At 38.0% G+C, this 20458-nt stretch overlaps 1 protein-coding gene across 2 annotated transcripts in view; it reads left to right on the top strand.

Annotated features, from left to right (window-relative positions):
* Positions 1-20458, top strand: part of LOC136858723 (DNA cross-link repair 1A protein) — a 231959-nt gene that overhangs the window by 60457 nt on the left and 151044 nt on the right. For both annotated transcript variants that reach the window (XM_067138466.2, XM_068229564.1), the window contains exon 3: positions 16378-16527. In XM_067138466.2, the coding sequence (XP_066994567.2) occupies positions 16378-16527 (150 nt within the window). The remainder of the gene's footprint in view (positions 1-16377; positions 16528-20458) is intronic.

The following is a 20458-nucleotide window of genomic DNA, read 5'->3' as shown; positions in this document are numbered from 1 at the left end:
GAATGGATTTAATACAGTCAGAGCTTGTGAAAAATGCTGGAAAAGAATTTGTTAAACACTTTCACAAACTAGTGGCCAAGATATGGGTAGCTGAAACAATCCCTAATGAATGGGAACGTAGGTATCATCTGCCCGATACATAAGAAAGGTGATATCATGATGTGTTCCAACTATAGAGGTATTTGCTTATTATCCATTGCTTATAAAATATTTTTCAATATTCTCTTTAGCCATTGCCTACGAGATACATAAGGCCAGGAAATACAGCACATGATTGATTAAATGTTGTTCAATGGAATGGCGTTTATAAAAGTAGGAAAGATCACAATATGAAGATAAAGTTGGAATTCAAGAGGACAAACTGGGAGTTAGGGATTGGAATAACTTACCAAGGGAGATGTTCAATAAATTTCGAATTTCTTTGAAATCATTTAGGAAAAGGCTAGGAAAGCAACAGATAGGGTATCTGCCACCTGGGTGACTGCCCTAAATGCAGATCAGTATTGATTGATTGATTGATAGACTCAGCCTCGAGATACTTCCGTCCAGCGTCGCTAGAGTTCTCTTTACTGAGCTGTCTCGCCCGCTCATTACAACACGTTCCAGTATGAAAACCTATAAAAATTCATTAAAACTAGCCATTTCAGAAGACACCAAACAGATGTGAGATAAAAAGTAGACCAAGAGCAATTGTAAGACTTACTTTCTACGATGTATTTCTTAAACTTTGCTTAAACGAAATAAGTAATTCACGAAAGAAGCAGAGAAGTCTTAGCGAGTTTGTCACTTCTTCCCGTTTTCTCTAATTCTGCCTCAATGTCCGATAAACTGATCGAGATTGCGCTCATAAATAACTTTGGGTTTAATCACCATCTTAAAATTATCAGCTATCCTACCTTTTCCTCCACACATCTGATTTTGCGACATTCGTATTGAATACCAATATAATGGTCCGTTATTGGACATTATAAACCTTCCAGCTAACTCATTCCTGGTTGCCTGCGTTTTGCCCTCGTGTGCTAAGTTAGGCTCATCAGTTGGGACTTAGCACACCACCCAAGACGCAAGGCTAGTGCATACCGTGGAGGCCACTGCATAGGCTATTTGAAGCCACCAGCAATGCCAATGCACTATGAGAGCTATGTCTCATTTCCAAAAATAGATGCCTGCCTGGCCATCAAATGATATAGATGTTGATTCCCATAGGGAAACCTTTATAAGGTTTATAATGTCCAATAACGGGCCATTATATTGGTATTATAAATTTACTCATTCAGGACAAATATTTTAGGTTCCCTATGGGAATCAACATCTATATCATTTGTATTGAAGCCTTAGTTGGGAGAGTGATGTTATGCCTGTTTCGCCAATAGAAAATCCTATATAATTTTTAGCATCTTCTGATGTGGTACAGTTAGGCAGTGCAAGGATCTCAAATCTGTAGCTGGTAGGTGCTTTACTATGCCAGAGGACGCTAATTTTTAGTGTTGTTTCTCGGTATTTCACTTTTTCTTCCCGTAAGATTCAGTCTGTTCTATCAGGAATAAAGCTCCTAAATGATAATTTGTACCATTATTTTGAATTTGGTGTACATTTTAGTCAAGTTCAGATACCTTAAATAATTTTCCTGATTTCATTACCATATCCTACTCCTCAGTATAACGACTGTTATCCGTAATCTGGCATTTGAAATCTCATCAATATATATTTAGATTTAACATAGATACTTGTAGCCTTTCCTTGACATAGAGAGGAGACTAGTAGGTATTTCTTTTCTGTTTGTGGGTGACGTAGATCAGTTATATGCTGAAGATATGGTATGTTCATGGTTATCTGATTCAGAAATATTACTAAAATTGATGGCAATACGTCATTTCTTGGTGCTGGAGCCTTCCTGCGTTTGACACTTTTCTGTTGTGAACAGGACGTACGGTACACTAAAAACAGAAGGAAATTAGTTGGAGAGAATTCGCTTGATGGGTATGCTTACACTGAAATCTGGTGTATTAATCTGTTTACCCTCCAGGGTCGGTTTTTTCCTTGGACTCAGCGAGGGTTCCCACCTCTACCGCCTCGGTGCATTGTCCTGGAGCTTCAGACTTTGGGTCGGGAGATACAACTAGGGAGAATGACCAGCACCTCACCCAGGCGGCCTCACCTACTATGCTATGCCTTGTGGAGGGATGGGAAGATTGGAAGGGACAGGCAAGGAAGAGGGAAGGAAGCGGCTGTGGCCTTAAGTTACGTACCATCCCGGCATTTGCCTAGAGGAGAAGTGGGAAACCACGGAAAACCACTTCGAGGATGGCTGAGGTGGGAATCAAACTCACCTCTACTCAGTTGACCTCCGAGGCTGAGTGGACCCCGTTCCAGCCCTCATACCACTTTTTCAAATTTCGTGGCAGAGCCGAGAATTGAACCCAGGCCTCCGAGGGTGGCAGCTGATCACGCTAACCACTACACCATAGAGGCGGACAGCTACATACTCGTGCCTTGAAATAGCTTGCCTGCATTTCTCTCTTAAACTGCACTCCGAACAAAAATTATGGAACATCACATTTTCTTGCTTTTAAGCGGTATCCGAAGTACATAGAGGTACACAACAGTGCACCATGCTTTCCAACCTCACGGACACTCACCGACAGAAACAGTACGCACAGTAAATTGCATAAAATCAACACAACATCAAAATTACTCCATACATCACAATGTACATCACAGAAAACACCTGAAGTTGAAGCTGCTGTTCAAGAAAACTAAAGTCCTGATGTATAAAATTTTAGTAAAACCTGTATTAACATGCAGTGCTGAGACCTGGACACTCTCAAAATCTGATGAAAGACAGCTCGGTGTATTTGAAAGAAGGATTTTGAGGCAAATTTTTGGGCCAGTGGAAGAAAATGGTATCTGGAGAAGAAGATATAATCATGAATTGTATCATTTATATAACGAACCAAATGTTGTTAACTGTATAAAGATCAGAAGGTTGGAGTGGGCAGGACATGTGGTGCATGCTAATGACAGAATGATATAGAAGATATTTAATGCACTGCCAGAAGGAATCAGGAAAGTTGGCAGACCAAAGTTAAGGTGGGAAGAAGGGGTGAGAGAGGATGTAAAGATAATTGGAATCAAGAATAGGAGGAGCTCTGCGCTTAACAGGAAAGAATGGGGAAAACTTCTTCAGAAGGCCAAGGCCCACAAAGGGCTGTCCGCCAGTGATGATGATGATGAGCTGATAGAACAGCTAATCAGTGATCGTGTTCCAAAGAAACTGTCTCACTTGTCAGCATTTGCCACAGACAGTTAAGAATCAGAAAGACTGGATGGAAGACAACACTTCCTTGACCAGTGTGCCCAAGAACAAGCATAAGGACTGTGCTCTGTGGTAGCAACAGGAAAGTGAAAGGAATGCACCGTGTTACTACTTACTTTTGTGAAACATGTTTAGATAATCTGGCTTTGCACCCTGATGTTCATTTCAAAAGTTTCTTCTTATTTCCGAATTTGGCCGCATATGGACCACATTGAACCTAAGGCTTTCTCTTTGTTTTCTTCTTTTTCCAGAACCTCTTCATCCTTTCACTTCTAATCTTCCTTTCTCAAATAAATGACCAATTTGGGTCTCCATTTTGGTGGTTTCGCCTGGAATGTTTTGATGCTGTCCACTCGGCTTCTAAATTCTTTTCTGTTGTGAATCATATCCATTGTAAGTCCACTTTCTATTGCATCTCTTTTTACTTTTTCTACCCACTTCGTCGAAGCTTTCACTCCAATGATGTACTTGGATATTTTCTTAGTAAGCCGTTTCTGGTCCATTCTTTCTAGATGCCCATAGAATTTTAGCCTTCGCTTTCACGTGGTGACAGTGATTTTTTCCGTGTATTTGTAGAGATCATCATTTTGTCTATTCCTCAACTCCTAAAATTTTCCTTAAGATTCTCCTCTCCTGTTTTTGAGATCTTTAAGCTCTCCCTTTTTATTCATTGTCAGCCTCTCTGAAGCGTAGAGACCCTCTGGCTTTACCACTGTGCTGTAGTGTCTTAAGTTTCGCCTTGTAAGATATTGCTCTTTTGTTGTATCTGTTCTGGGTTAACCTGTAAGCTAATTCTAGTTTTCTAATTCTTGCCCTATGCACCTCTTTATCCAATCCGTTAGGTTCTATCCATTCCCCTAGATATTTAAATTTCTCAGTTCTTTTTACAGTCCCATACTTCACTTCCAAGTGTCTCTCCCCTTGATGTCTATATTCCATGTATTCTGTCTTCTCATATGAGACTCTGAGACCCATTTTCTCCGTGATCTCATGTGAGTATTCAGCATTATTTGGGCATTTTCTCGGTTGTGAGCCAAGAGGGCAGGATCATCTGTGAAAGTCATACACTTAATTTCTAATTTCTGTCCTTTCATCCCTAAATGTATTCCCCTTATTCCTTTCACTTCCAAGGTATTTTGCCAGGTTCTAATAATTTTTTCTAGAATAATGTTAAAGAGAATTGGTGATTGGCAGTCCCCTTGTCTGACTCCCGTTTTTATTTCAAATGGTTCAGAAATTTCACCGAAGAATTTGACTTTTGAGAAAGTTTCTGTCAGGGTTTCTTTTATGAACATTCTTGTTTTCCTGAAATTCCTTTAAGATGTTTCAAAAGTTTCCATACACTGAAAAGCTATAAAATGCAGTAAGACTTAAGCATAAGTGTATTAATAAATTATTTACTCTCTTTTGTGAGTTTATAGGCAATAAACAAATTTCACATATTTTTGACACAAATGAACGCAAGTGGGCTGAAAAGAAAATTTCTCAAGCAGCGAGTGGAAAGGGTTAACCCTTGAAGCGGTAGTTGAAATAGCTATAACCGGTGGGTGTGCGCCACGCATTTGCAGTACCTGATGTATGTCACTATGACAGATGTATTATTCACAGAATATGCACATATAATACACCAAAACATTCAGCATGAACTGGACTATTTGAAAAGTGGTTTGTATTTACCCTCAATGTAATATTTTTTTAAATTTTCCACTCCTTTAAATGCCCCCTCAAAAAATCAAAAATATTTTTTTACTTACACATCAAATATAAATGACTAATCAGTTTTTATGAAACTTTTTAAAACGTACGTTCTATAGAGAAATTAATTCTGATGATAAGAATGAAAATTTTAAGTGAATAGTTTTAATACTTTAGGAATTATTCAATATAAAGTACGGTAGTTGATGGGTATTCATAACCTACCTCAGGTGGCACAACACTTATCCATTCTGCTGCCGTGAGCCATGAATTTACAGATGCATTTAATTCTATTACAATATCTTCATCATTTAAATCTGAAAATGTAGCCATCGTGTGTGCATAACACACAGTAAACAACGAAAGCAAGTCACAACAAAATCAGCATGTGTTTCAAAGCTGTAGAATTGCGACCTTCATTTGTTTCAAATACATCACATGCAAATGGATGTATTTAACACTGAACATTACACATTCCAAGGAGAAAACATGCCTGATGAATGCTGCTATCTAACGGAAATATTCACAATTGCTTCTAGCTATGTTTACTGGTAAAGTAGACTTAACGATCTATAGTCAGCAGCGGTTGAGACAGGTGCACACCTGCAGATCTATCGTCAGCTACTGGTTCGAGGGTTAAATACTGTATTGACGCAAAAATATCCCCGCACCCTAATTTTAGGAAGGATAATTTTGAAAAAAATGAAAGGAACTAAAATTCCTATCAGCGAAAGAGTAACGTAGGCATAAACAAACATTTCATATCACTCCTAGAGTTCCACATGGTCTTTACGCAAATATGAACATGGTGGATATAGCTACTTTGCCTGAAATGCATTATCACTGCTATAAAATATATTAGCCATGAAAATTAGCAAGTAGGCTTTCTTACATGTTGGGTATTTCATTAATATGACCTAGCAATGGGCTCAATTTGCTGTAGATCGGAAGATTCTTTGTCTCTTTAATCAGTAGAATCCTCTCATAAATTACAAATTCATCACACTCCACGTTTAAAACTCTTCTCAAGCGTGACCTCTTTTTACTCAGAGAGTAACACAACCAGTGAAGGCTAATGCTTTTCTTGCAATGTAAACACTTGAAACAGACACGCCTGCAAACTCGTTTGTTAGTTTTGCGATACAGTAAAACCTCGTTAATTTAAAGTCTTAGGGACATAAAAATGTGACTTTGAATTACATGATTTCAAATTAACCACCAGCTCGAAATTCAGAAATGCCTACCTTTGCCATGTCACAAAATATTCTAAGACCTGTTTCTGCATGCAATTAACATTGATTCACAGTTTAAACAAACACGCCTGCAAACTCATTTGTTAGTTTGCAATACAGTAAAACCTCGTTAATTTGAAGTCATAGGGATACAAAAATGTGACTTATAATTACATGATTTCAAATTAACCACCAACTCAAAATTCAGAAATGCCTACCCTTGCCACCCACAAAATATTCTAAGACCCATTACCGCATGCAATTTACATTGATTCACAGTTTAAACCTTTCAAATGCCATGGAAAGAAAACTATTTCCAAAATGTATCCAACAAGGCGCGTTTACAGTATTCAAATATTGCACTTGGAAAACTGACTGGCAAACATAACCTCACGCTGCAGAAGAAAAAAGAAAAAAAATATTCAAAGGCGTGGAGAAATTAATTGCTGGCTCTCCTGTGCAAGTGTTTTATTCATTGGATTACTGTATTGTTTGCATTTTTAGATTCGTTGTAGGCCTACTTGCACAGACAGGGGAGGAATTTATTCGCTTCCGTCTGCATTGCAACACAGTACAGTGACGCATCTCCTTTAAAAATCATAAGTTTGTTTGATCTCTGCATTAAGAAAAGATGCAGTTTCATCGGCATTGACATTGTTCGGTGCATACGAATTGATTATAATTATGAGCCATGCTTTTTCGCCTACTGTCGGCATCGCCAGTGTTCATGGATTCTGCTTCTCCGCACAGTGCCTGCTACGTGATGTTGTGGTGTTCCTTAAAACACTGAATACCAACAAATTACGATTTCACTCAAACTTTGCAACTATGAAACACACTGTAGACACACTGAAGTGAGTATAATAATTTTGTGTGGCTATTTCTAGCCGGGTGCAGCCCTTGGTAAGGCAGACCCTCCGATGAGGGTGGGCAGCATCTGCCATGTGTACGTAACTGCGTGTTATTGTGGTGGAGGATAGTGTTATGTGTGGTGTGTGAGTTGCAGGGATGTTGGGGACAGTACAAACACCCAGCCCCCGAACCATTGGAATTAACCAATGCAGGTTAAAATCCCCGACCCGGCCGGGAAACGTGTCTGGTACTCTCTGAACCAAAGGCCAGTACACTGACCGTTCAGCCAATGAGTCGGACACCGAAGCGAGTGAAAGTGCGGAAAGCTATCCCTGCATGTTCCGGAAGACGCATTCTATTGTGATGCTGAGAAAAATCCAGTGTAAGTTGCTCTGTAAAAACTATTTTTTAAATGTAAAGGCAGTTTTGAATTAAAAGTCAGAATTGTTTTCCGTTTAAATATGACATAATGGGGGTAGTTTTCTTCCATCTGCGATTACACAAAGCATAACTGTACACCCAACATCGAAAATTTTGTGAACCAGGAGCCTGTTGCCAATCTTGACGCAAATAAAACCCGCATGCCAATTTCATGCGTCAATATAAATTTTTTTAAATGTGCGGGGATTATTCGCATAAGTACGGTACTTCCATTTATCTAACTGTGCCATCTTTGACTCTTTCTGTCCCAATAGATGGTGATAGGATCATTCTTGTATCCTATGACTATTTTTCAGGGATTCATATTTTCTTTGCTGTGTGGACAACATTCATATTTGTGTCTCGTACCTGGTTTGTTTGGAACCTTTCGAGGATGAATTTTTTTACATTTCTTTGGGATTTGGAGGTCCCATTCCCCTTATATGACTACGCTGCTTTCTGGCATAAACCAAGAGAAAAGGTATATGGCGTTAATGTAATGGGAGGATAAATTGCAGTCTGTTAATATTTTTTCATTTATAGTTTTCTTCATTCTCTTTTGAGTAACCATGTTGAAATGTAGGTTATAAGCTTATCACCTTGGGTGTCTGGCGTGCATTCCGTTTTGTATGTACTTTCTCTCCGTTTGGAGTTATAAACCGTTCTTATTTGTATTTTCTCCTTTTAGGTACCAGTATTTCACATGGCATGTTTATTTATATTGTCCTCAGACAGTACCATACATCAAGAAATTAGCAACAGAATACAGAAAGCTTCCAAATTCTATCATGCTGTACGCATTTAGGAACAGAACTTGTTTTTGTTGCCAAGAGTTAATACAAACATTCATTTAAATTCACCTCCACATAGAATTATGTCACTGTGTAATAAATTACATCCTCTTAATAATGATTTATTTGAAAATAAAAAATCTGACTTCTTGAAATCTTGTAGGCATGTTAACGATGCCATGTTGTTTGTTTTTGTTTTTTGGTTATATTCTTCTTCTTATTGTGTTCATTATTTTATTCACCTCCTGTGGGTGGGGGACGCAGATGAAGAATACATCATGGTATCTCCTGCATGTCGTAAGAGGTGACTAAAAGGGGCGACAAAGGGATGATGAAAATAGAACCATGAGAATACTTGTGATTAGTACCATTACTTGTGAAACACCATGGGTGAACGTTACTTGCGACTAGTACCACCTTGGGAGAAAAACCATGGGTCTACATTACATAGAAGCAGTACCATTATGCGAGAAACACTACGGGTCTGGGCGTTGTTTGGGATAATGGTCTCGTGTTTATTCCACCGATCGGTTCCACTTTGTTCAGAATGGGTCTGTGTTACCTATGAGTAGTACTACTTTATGAGAAACACCATGGGCCTACGTTGCCTGTGATTAATGCCACTGAGTGAGAAACACCACAGCTTTGGGTGGTGCCCATGATTAGTACCACTATGTGAGTAAAACCATGGGTCTACGTTGTCTGAGAGTAGTAGTACAATTATGTGAAGAACAGCATGGGTTTGTGTTGCCTGTGGGCGTTGCCATAATGTGTAATGTGTGTTACACCGAGGGTCTACATTGCCTGCGATTACTACCACTATGTGAGCAACACCATGAGTATACATGGCCTTTGATTAGTTCCACAAAGTGAGGAATACCATGGGAATACCGGCGCCTGTGATTAGTCTCACTATGTGAGGAACACCACGGGTCTGCGTTGCTTGTGAGTAGTACCCTTATGTGCAAAACACCATAGGTTCGTGTTCCCTGTGAGTGGTGCCATTGTTTTTGACATACCATGGGTCTACATTACCTGGAGTTAGTACCACAATGCGAGAAACAGCATGCGTCTAAGTTACCCGTGATTAGTACTACTGTAGGAGGAACACCATGATTCTGCTTTACCAGTGATTAGTACCATTATGAGGGGCCGGTGATGTGGATTTTGGACCCCTTTAGATAATGAGTTACCCCAGTAATGAAGGCATAGTGATTGGGATCCACTGATAGTTTTGTTTCACGATCATTTTTCATCATAATTTGTTTTAGATTCTAGTCAGTGGATACATTTTGAAGTTTTAATTTTTGTTTCGTTCACGTCATACCATTAGGGGCTGATGACCTAGCTGTTCGGCCCCTTTAAACAACAAATATCATCATAATTTTATTATTTTTGTTATTGTTGCATAAAGTCCGCCTCTGTGGTGTAGTGGTTAGCGTGATTAGCTGCCTCCCCCGGAGGCCCGGGTTCAATTCCCAGCTCTGCCACGAAATTTGAAAAGTGGTATGAGGGCTGGAACGGGGTCCACTTAGCCTCGGGAGGTCAACTAAGTAGAGGTGGGTTCGATTCCCACCTCAGCCATCCTGGAAGTGGTTTTCCGTGGTTTCCCACTTCTCCTCCAGGCGAATGCCGGGATGGTACTTAACATAAGGCCACGGCCGCTTCCTTCCCTCTTCCTTGCCTATCCCTTCCAATCTTCCCATCCCTCCACAAGGCCCCTGTTCAGCATAGCAGGTGAGGCCGCCTGGGCGAGGTACTGGTCATTCTCCCCAGTTGTATCCCCGACCAAGAGTCTGAAGCTCCAGGACACTGCCCTTGAGGCGGTAGAGGTGGGATCCCTCGCTGTGTCTGAGGGAAAAGCCGACCCTGGAGGGTAAACAGATGATGATGATGATGATTGTTGCATAATAGATTAACTCATTTTTTCTTTCTCAATTTTGTTTTGGTATTCAGTTTGTTATTTTTATTTTTGTATACTTTGCATTTTTCTTTTTATACTTTATAAAATTAGAAGTTATGAACAACGAACGTCTGTATATTTGCATTCAATAAAAAATATCTTAAAAAGGTACTTTGGGATGAATCGTTTCCATTAGTTTCCAAGATCAGCTTGTACTAAATATATCTGGTACCTATATTGGGGTATGGTCTGGAAGCAGCAACACTTACTGGATCAACGAACGGTTATCTTCAGGCAACAAAGATGAAGTTCCTCCATTCTTGTTTACAAGAAACAAAAGTGGATAAAATAAGTAATATGGATATCCGACAGCAGCTTGGATTGAAAAGAAGCCTGCTGGAGATCCTAGAACTGCAAGTAATCAACTTCATTTTCCGTATCAAAATTTAATCACTAAGTTTTACAGTATTTAAAATTCTTCCACTGTTTTGATACTTTTTTTGCCTTTTGGCAAATTTTTTATTTGTCAACAGTACATGTTTTGTTCCTTATTTAGGAACATCCTCAGCTGTTATTGTAGCTTAGGTGAATTGCTAAGATTTTAAACACGTTAATTTGCAGGTACATTGATTCACTTAAAAACTACTAAAAATACCAATTAAATTAAATGATATTAAAAACAGTGGAGGGGTTAGTGTGTTAATGATATGAGAACGGATGATTACATAGTTGGTCAGCTTAAAAACTATGTCTATTCATTTGAATAGTTGTTAAAAATATCATTTTGTTACATTAAAATGTCTGTTTGCGGTTAAAAGTTTTAAAAAGTGTTTGACTTCGTAACACTGTTCAAATTATTGAATGTTTTATCTTCTGTTCCTTCCAGGTAAGTTGTTATATATTATGAGTTTGCTTATGGTGCCTTTGATTGAGTCTAATGTGGAACTTTGAAGCTGATTGCTGATCATTTTTTGTGAAGGGAGCTTCATTTCAATTTCTGATTAAATAAAATAAGGAAATGGGAATTTGTTTAAAAAACATGTGTCTTTACGTAATAACTAAATGTATAAAAAAGTTCTTTACCTTGCTATTGTTAGACTCCAATTCTACTGTGACCCTGGAGGGCTGTTTGTTGCTGCTTTGCGTCTTGTATAGTAATGGTGTGTGCGTTCCGTTGTATGCTCCTCTTTACGGGGAGGCAAGGTTGCGGAGAGGGGAGGGGGCGTGTCGGTTACTGTCACGGCATCAACTTCAGAAGGGCTAGGGAGAGGGGATGTACAAAATGGCGGAGTTTCGGTCTTATTTATCCTTTTACTATTTGTATTGCGTCTTTTGCCTAAAATTTCAAGACTTGATAGTGTCCCTTCAAATATAGGGTTTCTAATGTCAATAGTTTCATGTAGGTTATTGTCCTGATTGCTTTTTTGTTCTAAATAAATGTATAGATTTTCTAATGTATTAAGGAGAGCCCCTTTGTTTATTTTATGCAATATAGTTAAATCCTGCTCTGTGGTTGTGAATTGATGTCCGGTTGAACTCACGTGTTGGCCCATCGCGGAAATTTTTTTATGTCTTTCAGCGTTGACATGCTCCTGGTACCTTACAGTAAAACTGCGCCCTGTTTGTCCGACATAACTTTTTTTTACATTGGTGACACTTCAATTTATAAACTCCTGATTCAGATTTTTTTTTTCCCTAGGGAATTAACGCTATTGTAATTAAATAATTTATGCTTTGTGTTATTGCTGGTTGAATATGCGATCTTATAATTATATTTTCTAAACAAATTGGTTACTGTGTATAAGTTAGGGTTATTGAACGTGAACTTGGCGTATTTGTCTTTCTTTTTTGTTTCGGGTTTTAGGTTAGTTTGTAATTTCTGTTTGAATTTACCGATTATTTTGTTTATTATTTTTGGTTCAAAACTGTTGTATTGGGCTTGTTTGCGAATAAAGAGCAGTTCTTTTTCTCTTTCTGTGTGTGTAAGGGGTATATTAAACGCTCTATATATGTAACGGTAATAAGCTGACCTTTTTTGCGATTCTGGGTGTAATGAGTAGTTCTTTATTGTAATGGGAGTAAAAGCGGGTTTTCTGTGTATCTTGAAGACAAACTCTTCCTTTTTCCGTGTTACATTTATGTCTAAAAAGTTAATGGAGCTTTCTTTTTCTTTCTCTAATCTAAACTTTATTCTGGAATCAAGTGTATTTAATTTATTGAGGATTTCGTCACTGTTATTCTCTCGTCGATCTATTACAGCAAAAGTGTCCACAAAGCGTATCCATAAATTGAGACCTTCTATTTGTCCTATTATTTTGGTATTTCGAGGTAATCAAGATAAATATTGCCTAAAAAGCCTGAAGCGGGAGCACCCATTGGGAGGCATTCTTGTCTATATATTTTATTATTGAAAGTGAAGTAATTGTGTTTAGTAATGAATTTAAGTATATTAATGAAATCTTCTACTTCTGGTGTGCCGAGTTGTTTATGTTCTATAAGATTGTTCCTGATAATTTTTATTGTTTCGTCCACTGAAATATTTGTATACATGTCCTTGATATCAAAGGAACATGTTACTTGATGTGGTGTTAATTTGAAGTTTTTGAGTACTTTGCAAAAGTCTACTGAATTTTTTATTGGTGTCTTGTTGTGAAAAACGTAATGTTTGGTTAGGAATGTATGTATGTATTGCGATGTTTTATAAGTAGGGCTGTTGCAGAAGTGTATTATTGGTCTTATGAGAATTCCTTCTTTATGTAACTTTGGTAAGGCTCTTGCTGTTGGAAGGCCAGGATTCATGTTTATCAGTTTTTGGACGTCTTGTTCACTTAAAATAAAGGTTGCGTTTCTTAATAGTGTTTTTAACTCTTTTTGAGTTTTAGTTGTAGGATCTCGATCTATTTCCGAAAAAGTGCTATTGCTGAAAAAAGTGTGTTTTTTTTAAAATGTAACTTATACACAGTAACCAATTTGTTTAGAAAATATAATTATAAGATCGCATATTCAACCAGCGATAACACAAAGCATAAATTATTTAATTACAATAGCGTTAATTCCCTAGGAAAAAACAAACATTCTGAATCAGGAGTTTATAAATTGAAGTGTCACCAATGTAAAAAAAATTATGTCGGACAAACAGGGCGCAGTTTTACTGTAAGGTACCAGGAGCATGTCAACGCTGAAAGACATAAAAAAATTTCCGCAATGAGTTCAACCAGGCATCAATTCACAACCATAGGGCAGGATTTAACTATATTGCATAAAATAAACAAAGGAACTCTCCTTAATACATTAGAAAATCTATACATTTATTTAGAACAAAAAAGCAATCAGGACAATAACCTAAATGAAACTATTGACATTAGAAACCCTATATTTGAAGGGACACTATCAAGTCTTGAAATTTTAGGCAAAAGACGCAATACAAATAGTAAAAGGATAAATAAGACCGAAACTCCGCCATTTTGTACATCCCCTCTCCCTAGCCCTTCTGAAGTTGATGCCGTGACAGTAACCGACACGCCCCCTCCCCTCTCCGCAACCTTGCCTCCCCGTAAAGAGGAGCATACAACGGAACGCACACACCATTACTATACAAGACGCAAAGCAGCAACAAACAGCCCTCCAGGGTCACAGTAGAATTGGAGTCTAACAATAGCAAGGTAAAGAACTTTTTTATACATTTAGTTATTTCGTAAAGACACATGTTTTTTAAACAAATTCCCATTTCCTTATTTTATTTCATTTCAGAAATTGAAACGAAGCTCCCTTCACAAAAATTGATCAGCAATCAGCTTCAAAGTTCCACATTAGACTCAATCAGAGGCACCATAAGCAAACTCATAATATATAACAACTTACCTGGAAGGAACAGAAGATAAAACATTCAATAATTTGAACAGTGTTACGAAGTCAAACACTTTTTAAAACTTTTAACCGCAAACAGACATTTTAATGTAACAAAATGATATTTTTAACAACTATTCAAATGAATAGACATAGTTTTTAAGCTGACCAACTATATAATCATCCGTTCTCATATCATTAACACACTAACCCCTCCATTGTTTTTAATATCATTTAATTTAATTGGTATTTTTAGTAGTTTTTAAGTGAATCAATGTACCTGCAAATTAACGTGTTTAAAATCTTAGCAATTCACCTAAGCTACAATAACAGCTGAGGATGTTCCTAAATAAGGAACAAAACATGTACTGTTGACAAATAAAAAATTTGCCAAAAGGCAAAAAAAAAAAAGTATCAAAACGGTGGAAGAATTTTAAATATTGTAAAACTTAGTGATCCTAGAACTGACGAGATTGCAATGGTATGGTCAAATGAAAAATAATGGATCCCCACGGTACTCCTCAAGCATACTATGATCACAGTGCTCCTGGAAAGAGACCAACAGGAAGACCTTGTGATGTTTGGGGAAAGCAGAGTTTCAAGGACCTTGAAATTAGACATGTAAACTGGCGTTGCACTTTTATTTAAACAACATCTGTGAATGATTGAAATGTTACCAGTAATGTGAAGTGTTTTGTATGAGTTCTGTATGAATGTGTTTTCCATCAGCGGCACACGGTTTATGCTATTGTACTATTTGTTATTGTACTTTGTGTTCATGTTGGTAGGTCTGTAATAACTTCTGGTTTTCGTTACCATTTTCATTTTTCTCCCTTTTTAGCTTTTTGCTATATGTTTTTCATTTTTAAGGTTAAGCTCTTTCATGATGCCAGGCACCCAACAAAGTGGAACATTTATCTTATTTTCCATCTCCGTGGCCTTTATTCTAGGCCCCATTTTATCTTTTCTATGGGGACATGTATTTTGTTGAGTCATGGATTGTATTCTTAGTGAAAGTGATCACAGTAATTTTGTTCTGAAAACACTTATGTGTCATGACCTTTTTTCCTCGTGTCCTACTGTCAGCAGCCCTGAAGATGGTTTTCTGTGGTTTCCCATTTTCACACCAGGCAGATGCTGGGGCTGTACCTCAATTAAGGCCATGGCCACTTCTTTCTCACTCCTAGCCCTTTCCTATACCATTGTCTCCAATTGTAAACAAAAAAATTCTCCTCACAAAATTCTTATAAGAAAATAACATACTTTTCACAAATTGTTCCTAATTCTGAGCTCCAAATACTATCCTGTACTACAAGTAAGTAATTAAGCTTAATGTATGTGTATTCTGGAGCCATATTTGAAATTTATGCTTAGTTTAGCATACTTCTCCGGGGGGGGGGGGGGGGGGTGTGTCTTCCCTGATTTGCGTATGTGTTTGACTCTCAGTTGTATTAATGGTTTATCTCTCCATCAATCTTTATTGTTAGTATTTTCATTCATCGCCATGGGAATTTATTTTGTTTAGTACATAAACTTTAATGTTCAAACCCAGTGTGTCTAGTTACCATGGTAACATCGATCAATTTTGTAAAGTTATAAAAACCCTTGTGCTTTATCCCCTAAATTCCTTTCCTTTCTTTAACTTTAATAAACCTTTGTTGTTTTCTTTTCCTCACCTCTGGATTCATAATAGATAGAGTGTTTATCTCATCCAACGATCCGGCTTCTGTATTGCATAGATTATGTCTTTCAGTGCTAGAAGAGAGTGGATCAGATGTTAGAGAGTTAGTAAGAGGCAGAGAGAGAGATTTACGATAGGAAAGGAAGACAGCAAAATTTGTTCAGGCTTATTTCTGACAAAAGAGTTGTGGTGTGAAATTGTTGAAAATATTGTTATGGAAAAATGTGGATGAGGTGCTTGACTAAATGGTATGTTTTGAACTGACAGTGGAATGATGGCGTGAAATGATATTAACATTCGAATAACCTTGAGTGGAGTTTTCAAAAAGTTGGAAGATAACAATACGAAAATAAAGTGAGAATTTAAGAGGACAAATTTGGGAAAATATTCAATTATTGGATGAGGAATTAGAGATTGGAATAATTTACCAAGGGAGATGTTTGATAGATTTCCAGCTTCTTTGATTACTTAAGAAAAGACCAAGTAAACAGTTTTGATGTATCTTTTTTATATGTATAAAAAAATTAAAAATTCATATTTCTTCATATTTTCCCGATTGGAATTTCCAGTTCCTAATTCATCCAAGCTGTATTGCAAATCTGTCTGTTGCTATTTCATTATATTGATTTACACTGTTCTAGATCAATCCGCCAAAGAGAAATGGAAGGAGCTTATGGCTGGAGTGAAGACCAAAGGTTACAACAGTATGAGCATCATGAGCAGTGACTCGTTCAGCTCATCCAGTGAACGTTCTGGGAAGAAGCAGTGCCCCTTTTACAAACGAATACCAGGTGAGGAGAGTATCTGTTTAAACTGTTACAGGAAAAGCCACCTGCAAGACATCCCATACTGACTCGCAAACACCTTGCCTACACGAGGACTCAACGTTTAATAAATATACCAGCCAAGACATGGACATACGATAACGAATAGGCTCAAGGATACACTAGAGAAGATTTCACCTCAATTTCGACAACGCCACACTCAACTAAATTAACAGCACACGCCAGACTGACTATGATGATACAATGCACTTTCATAATCCTCGGCATAATGAACAGGAAGGAAATAATAAGAAGCTAATATGAATTTAAGAGCAGATTCCACGACATTTAGGTAAATGAACGAGTACCAATAACTACATGACCACTGCGAGACCCATGACCAAAATCCCCGGATGAAAACACGGTAAAAACGAATGATCGTTTCAGCAATAAGCCAGCCATGACCCACACCGAGACTCCAGCAATGAATCCACACAACCACCAAGTAGCACCAGTACCAGGGTAAGGATTTTACATTTATGGATAGGAATGAGTAAGCACCAATACATACAGTAACCAACCAGAACCAGAAAATGAAATCTCAGAAAGAATGAAAATTTACATTCAAGCACAAGGCTGTAACAATTTGACGACTACCAATAAATAATAAACATGTATATAAAAAATGGGCGCCACCTGTAAAACAATTACAGGAATATATAACTATATAGAGCAATGAGTAACTCCCTCTCCCAAGGCGACGGTCATCAGGCTGACGAAGCTCCAGACTTACTTTATAACCTTACCTGTTTACCCCTGAAATTAGATGTAGGTAGCATGCCAGGTTCATCCTCACTCCACTGATAAAAAGATTTACTGCAAGTTTGATACCAGAACTTTACTCCCAAAATAATAAACAAAAATATAATAAATACCACAATAATCATCACTTAAAGAGAGCCCTCCTGATTGCCGTCCACAAAGGCAACGTACAAACAACTACGACCAACATTAATCATTACTTCACTAGACCTACTTGTTTGTCGTTTACTAAGGCAAATATACACACCACTAACAACAACCAAATCATTACTTCACGAGACCTACTCGTTTGTCGTTTACAAAGGCAAATATACACACTACTAACAACAACCAAATCATTACTTGACGAGACCTACTCGTTTGTCATTTACAAAGGCAAATATACACACTACAAACCATCAATAAAATTATTGATACTATATATACATTTCTTAACATACCTCCAGGTAAGAATCCCACTACACTCACTACTGTTATAGAACAAAAATCGTATTCTGGTAGAGAAAAGTACGACGACTTTCTCTACGTACGGATGCAACCTTCTTTACGAAGAGCATCCCTAACCTTATTTACACACTTCATCGACGTCTTGAGTTCTTCTCGAGTGTCGCACAGGTTGGTGTAACGCCTCAGGTTTCTGCAACTGAAAGTGGATACTCGGCCGACGATTTCCTCGACCAAGAATCAGCTCTGTGCTCAAACACACATCCACTACCAAATCTCGATTCTGTACGCATCACCACATCCACTGTACATAATCTCGTTGAAGAATTGTAGTCCAACTATTATACAGAGTTGGAGTTACAAATAAACACTTCAGTAGCGTCTTTGACCTAACAGCCACCAGAAACTCGTTAGCATCAGCGACATTTAGCCTGCTCACTCCGTAGGTAAAATATACTTAAGACCAATAGAGCATCGCCTAGGAATCTGCGCAAAGTAGCTCCCGCGTGCTGGTCCGAGTGAGAAACACACAGAATCAGAGACAGAAACACAATCAGAAACAGCATTAGAATCAGAATGACTTGCCGCACACGCGTACCTGCTTATATAGGCTTGCTGCACTTGGTTATAGCGTCCTGGAAAGTTTATAGGTAGCAACGCTCTCACAGGCACTTCTTGACGCGTCACTCAGTCAACCCAACCTCGCTTAAAAACAAAGCCCTCATATTGGCTATCGTGCGTCTGATGTGATATCGAACGTCCACTCACGTACATCCACATTGATCCACTCCAATTCTTCAGCCTATACTACGTGTCGCTTGTTGCAACACATTCAACCGTCCTTCCAGATATAGTCGCAGTTTTCCCGGTTGCACAATCCTTACGGCTAGGCCATATTTACAGACTCTTACCCAAATGGAAATTTATACAAAATATAATGATGCACATATGCAATATTCCCTAACTACACATTCTTCTTATAATATTACATTTTTACATTCTCAATAAACAAAATTACATGATTTTAACATTACAAACTATATACGAAAATTTCCTAACCTAAAAATTCGGGGATCGTACATACGTACAGTTACAAGGCTAAAACTGACACTCATCAACCAGAACTAGCAGATACACCACACGCACTGTGCTATACATACCCGGCAAGTTACAGAAAATACAGTTCAAAAGCGGAAATTCAATTCACAGATAACAGAAAAAATGAATGTGAGGGGGAAGAAGCTAGCAAGCAGTAACTACCCTTACCCAGTCCCACAGAACTACAGGCGTTAAAGAGGAAAATATAACCAATAAATTTAGAACCCACCAAATTATAACTTGACCACATGCACCAAGTACCAGAAACACCAAGAAAATAAGCAACACCAGCACAGGGCACCACATGGTAAACATTACCAGTAGAAATAGATCATCACATGAGAGAATTGACAGCACTACCTGACATGGGCACATCAAATTAAATCAAAAGGTCAATATAACCTTCTATGGACCATACAGCCATAGCCTATCAGCATTCAACCAACGAAAACACTGCAGAGTACACCAGAACAAGAATACAGCCCATGGTTACCATCATCCACATGAGATACGAGCCAATATATCACCATTACAACATATATTCGTACAAGAATACCAACACAAGACCACAATAACAACACAATATCACCCAGGGAACATGCACAAGACTCCCATAAGCTAAATAGGAACAATTTCCCATAGCGCAAGTCCCAGGTAAGTATCCATAATACCAACACCATTATTATCAACTGACATCTCACTATGTCAACAAATCTCACTATCACCATACAAGACATGTAGTAACCAGGGCAGAGCAGGACCATAAACAGAAATTAGCAGAAAGGAAAGGTCAGCATGGGTCACAATTGTATATAAATGTCGATACACCCACTCCGAACAGCTGTGCGGGAACACAGTCTCTGGAAGAGAAATATAACAGTAACAAATTTTTCAACACATGATCTGGACCAGAAGCGAAGCTGAAACAAAGGTAAAATCTTACACGCTAAGCAATAGTTACCACTCAATTTAACACGAGCCCTTAGATCTTCACAGGGAGTCGATGGACCACCAGCTTAGCAACTCCTTCACTAGAAACAGTACAAACTAAAAGAAAAATAATTAATGACAACAAACACAAGTGGAAGAATATTTTGTTTAAATTTAATTTTGAATCAATCTCAAATAAAAATAATGCCCTACTATACATCAGTAATGAACAATAATGGTAAACTACTCGCCCAGATATCGCAGGTCCAAAATAAGAACAGCACGAGGAAAGGAACCGGATTCCATGACCCGACATGCAGCATTAACCGGAACAGGGTAAAATCATCAGAATTAGGCCTCGAACATAAACAGCAAACCAGGAAGGACTCGAGCACACATGAAAACAATGAGAAAACACAAATTATTTAGGAACATATCAATTTTACAAAATTTAAGACAAGCCTTAAGTTTCCTATAATTTGGTGTCATTCTGGTTGCCTACCTGGCAATTCTAAAATTAGCCATTCAGCGTAGTTTCAATACAAAAAAACACGCGACAACGCTACCAACTGCTACACCCCCTAACAATGATGGTAGAATGACGTTCTGAAGAGAATGTCATAGGGAAGTATGCACCAAGTCAAATTATAAAAAGGAGCAAATG

This window comes from Anabrus simplex, chromosome 1, assembly GCF_040414725.1.
Source record: "Anabrus simplex isolate iqAnaSimp1 chromosome 1, ASM4041472v1, whole genome shotgun sequence".
Taxonomy (NCBI): Eukaryota; Metazoa; Arthropoda; class Insecta; order Orthoptera; family Tettigoniidae; genus Anabrus; species Anabrus simplex.
Note: the sequence above shows the minus strand (reverse complement) of the source record. Positions and strands in the feature narration are given on the sequence as shown.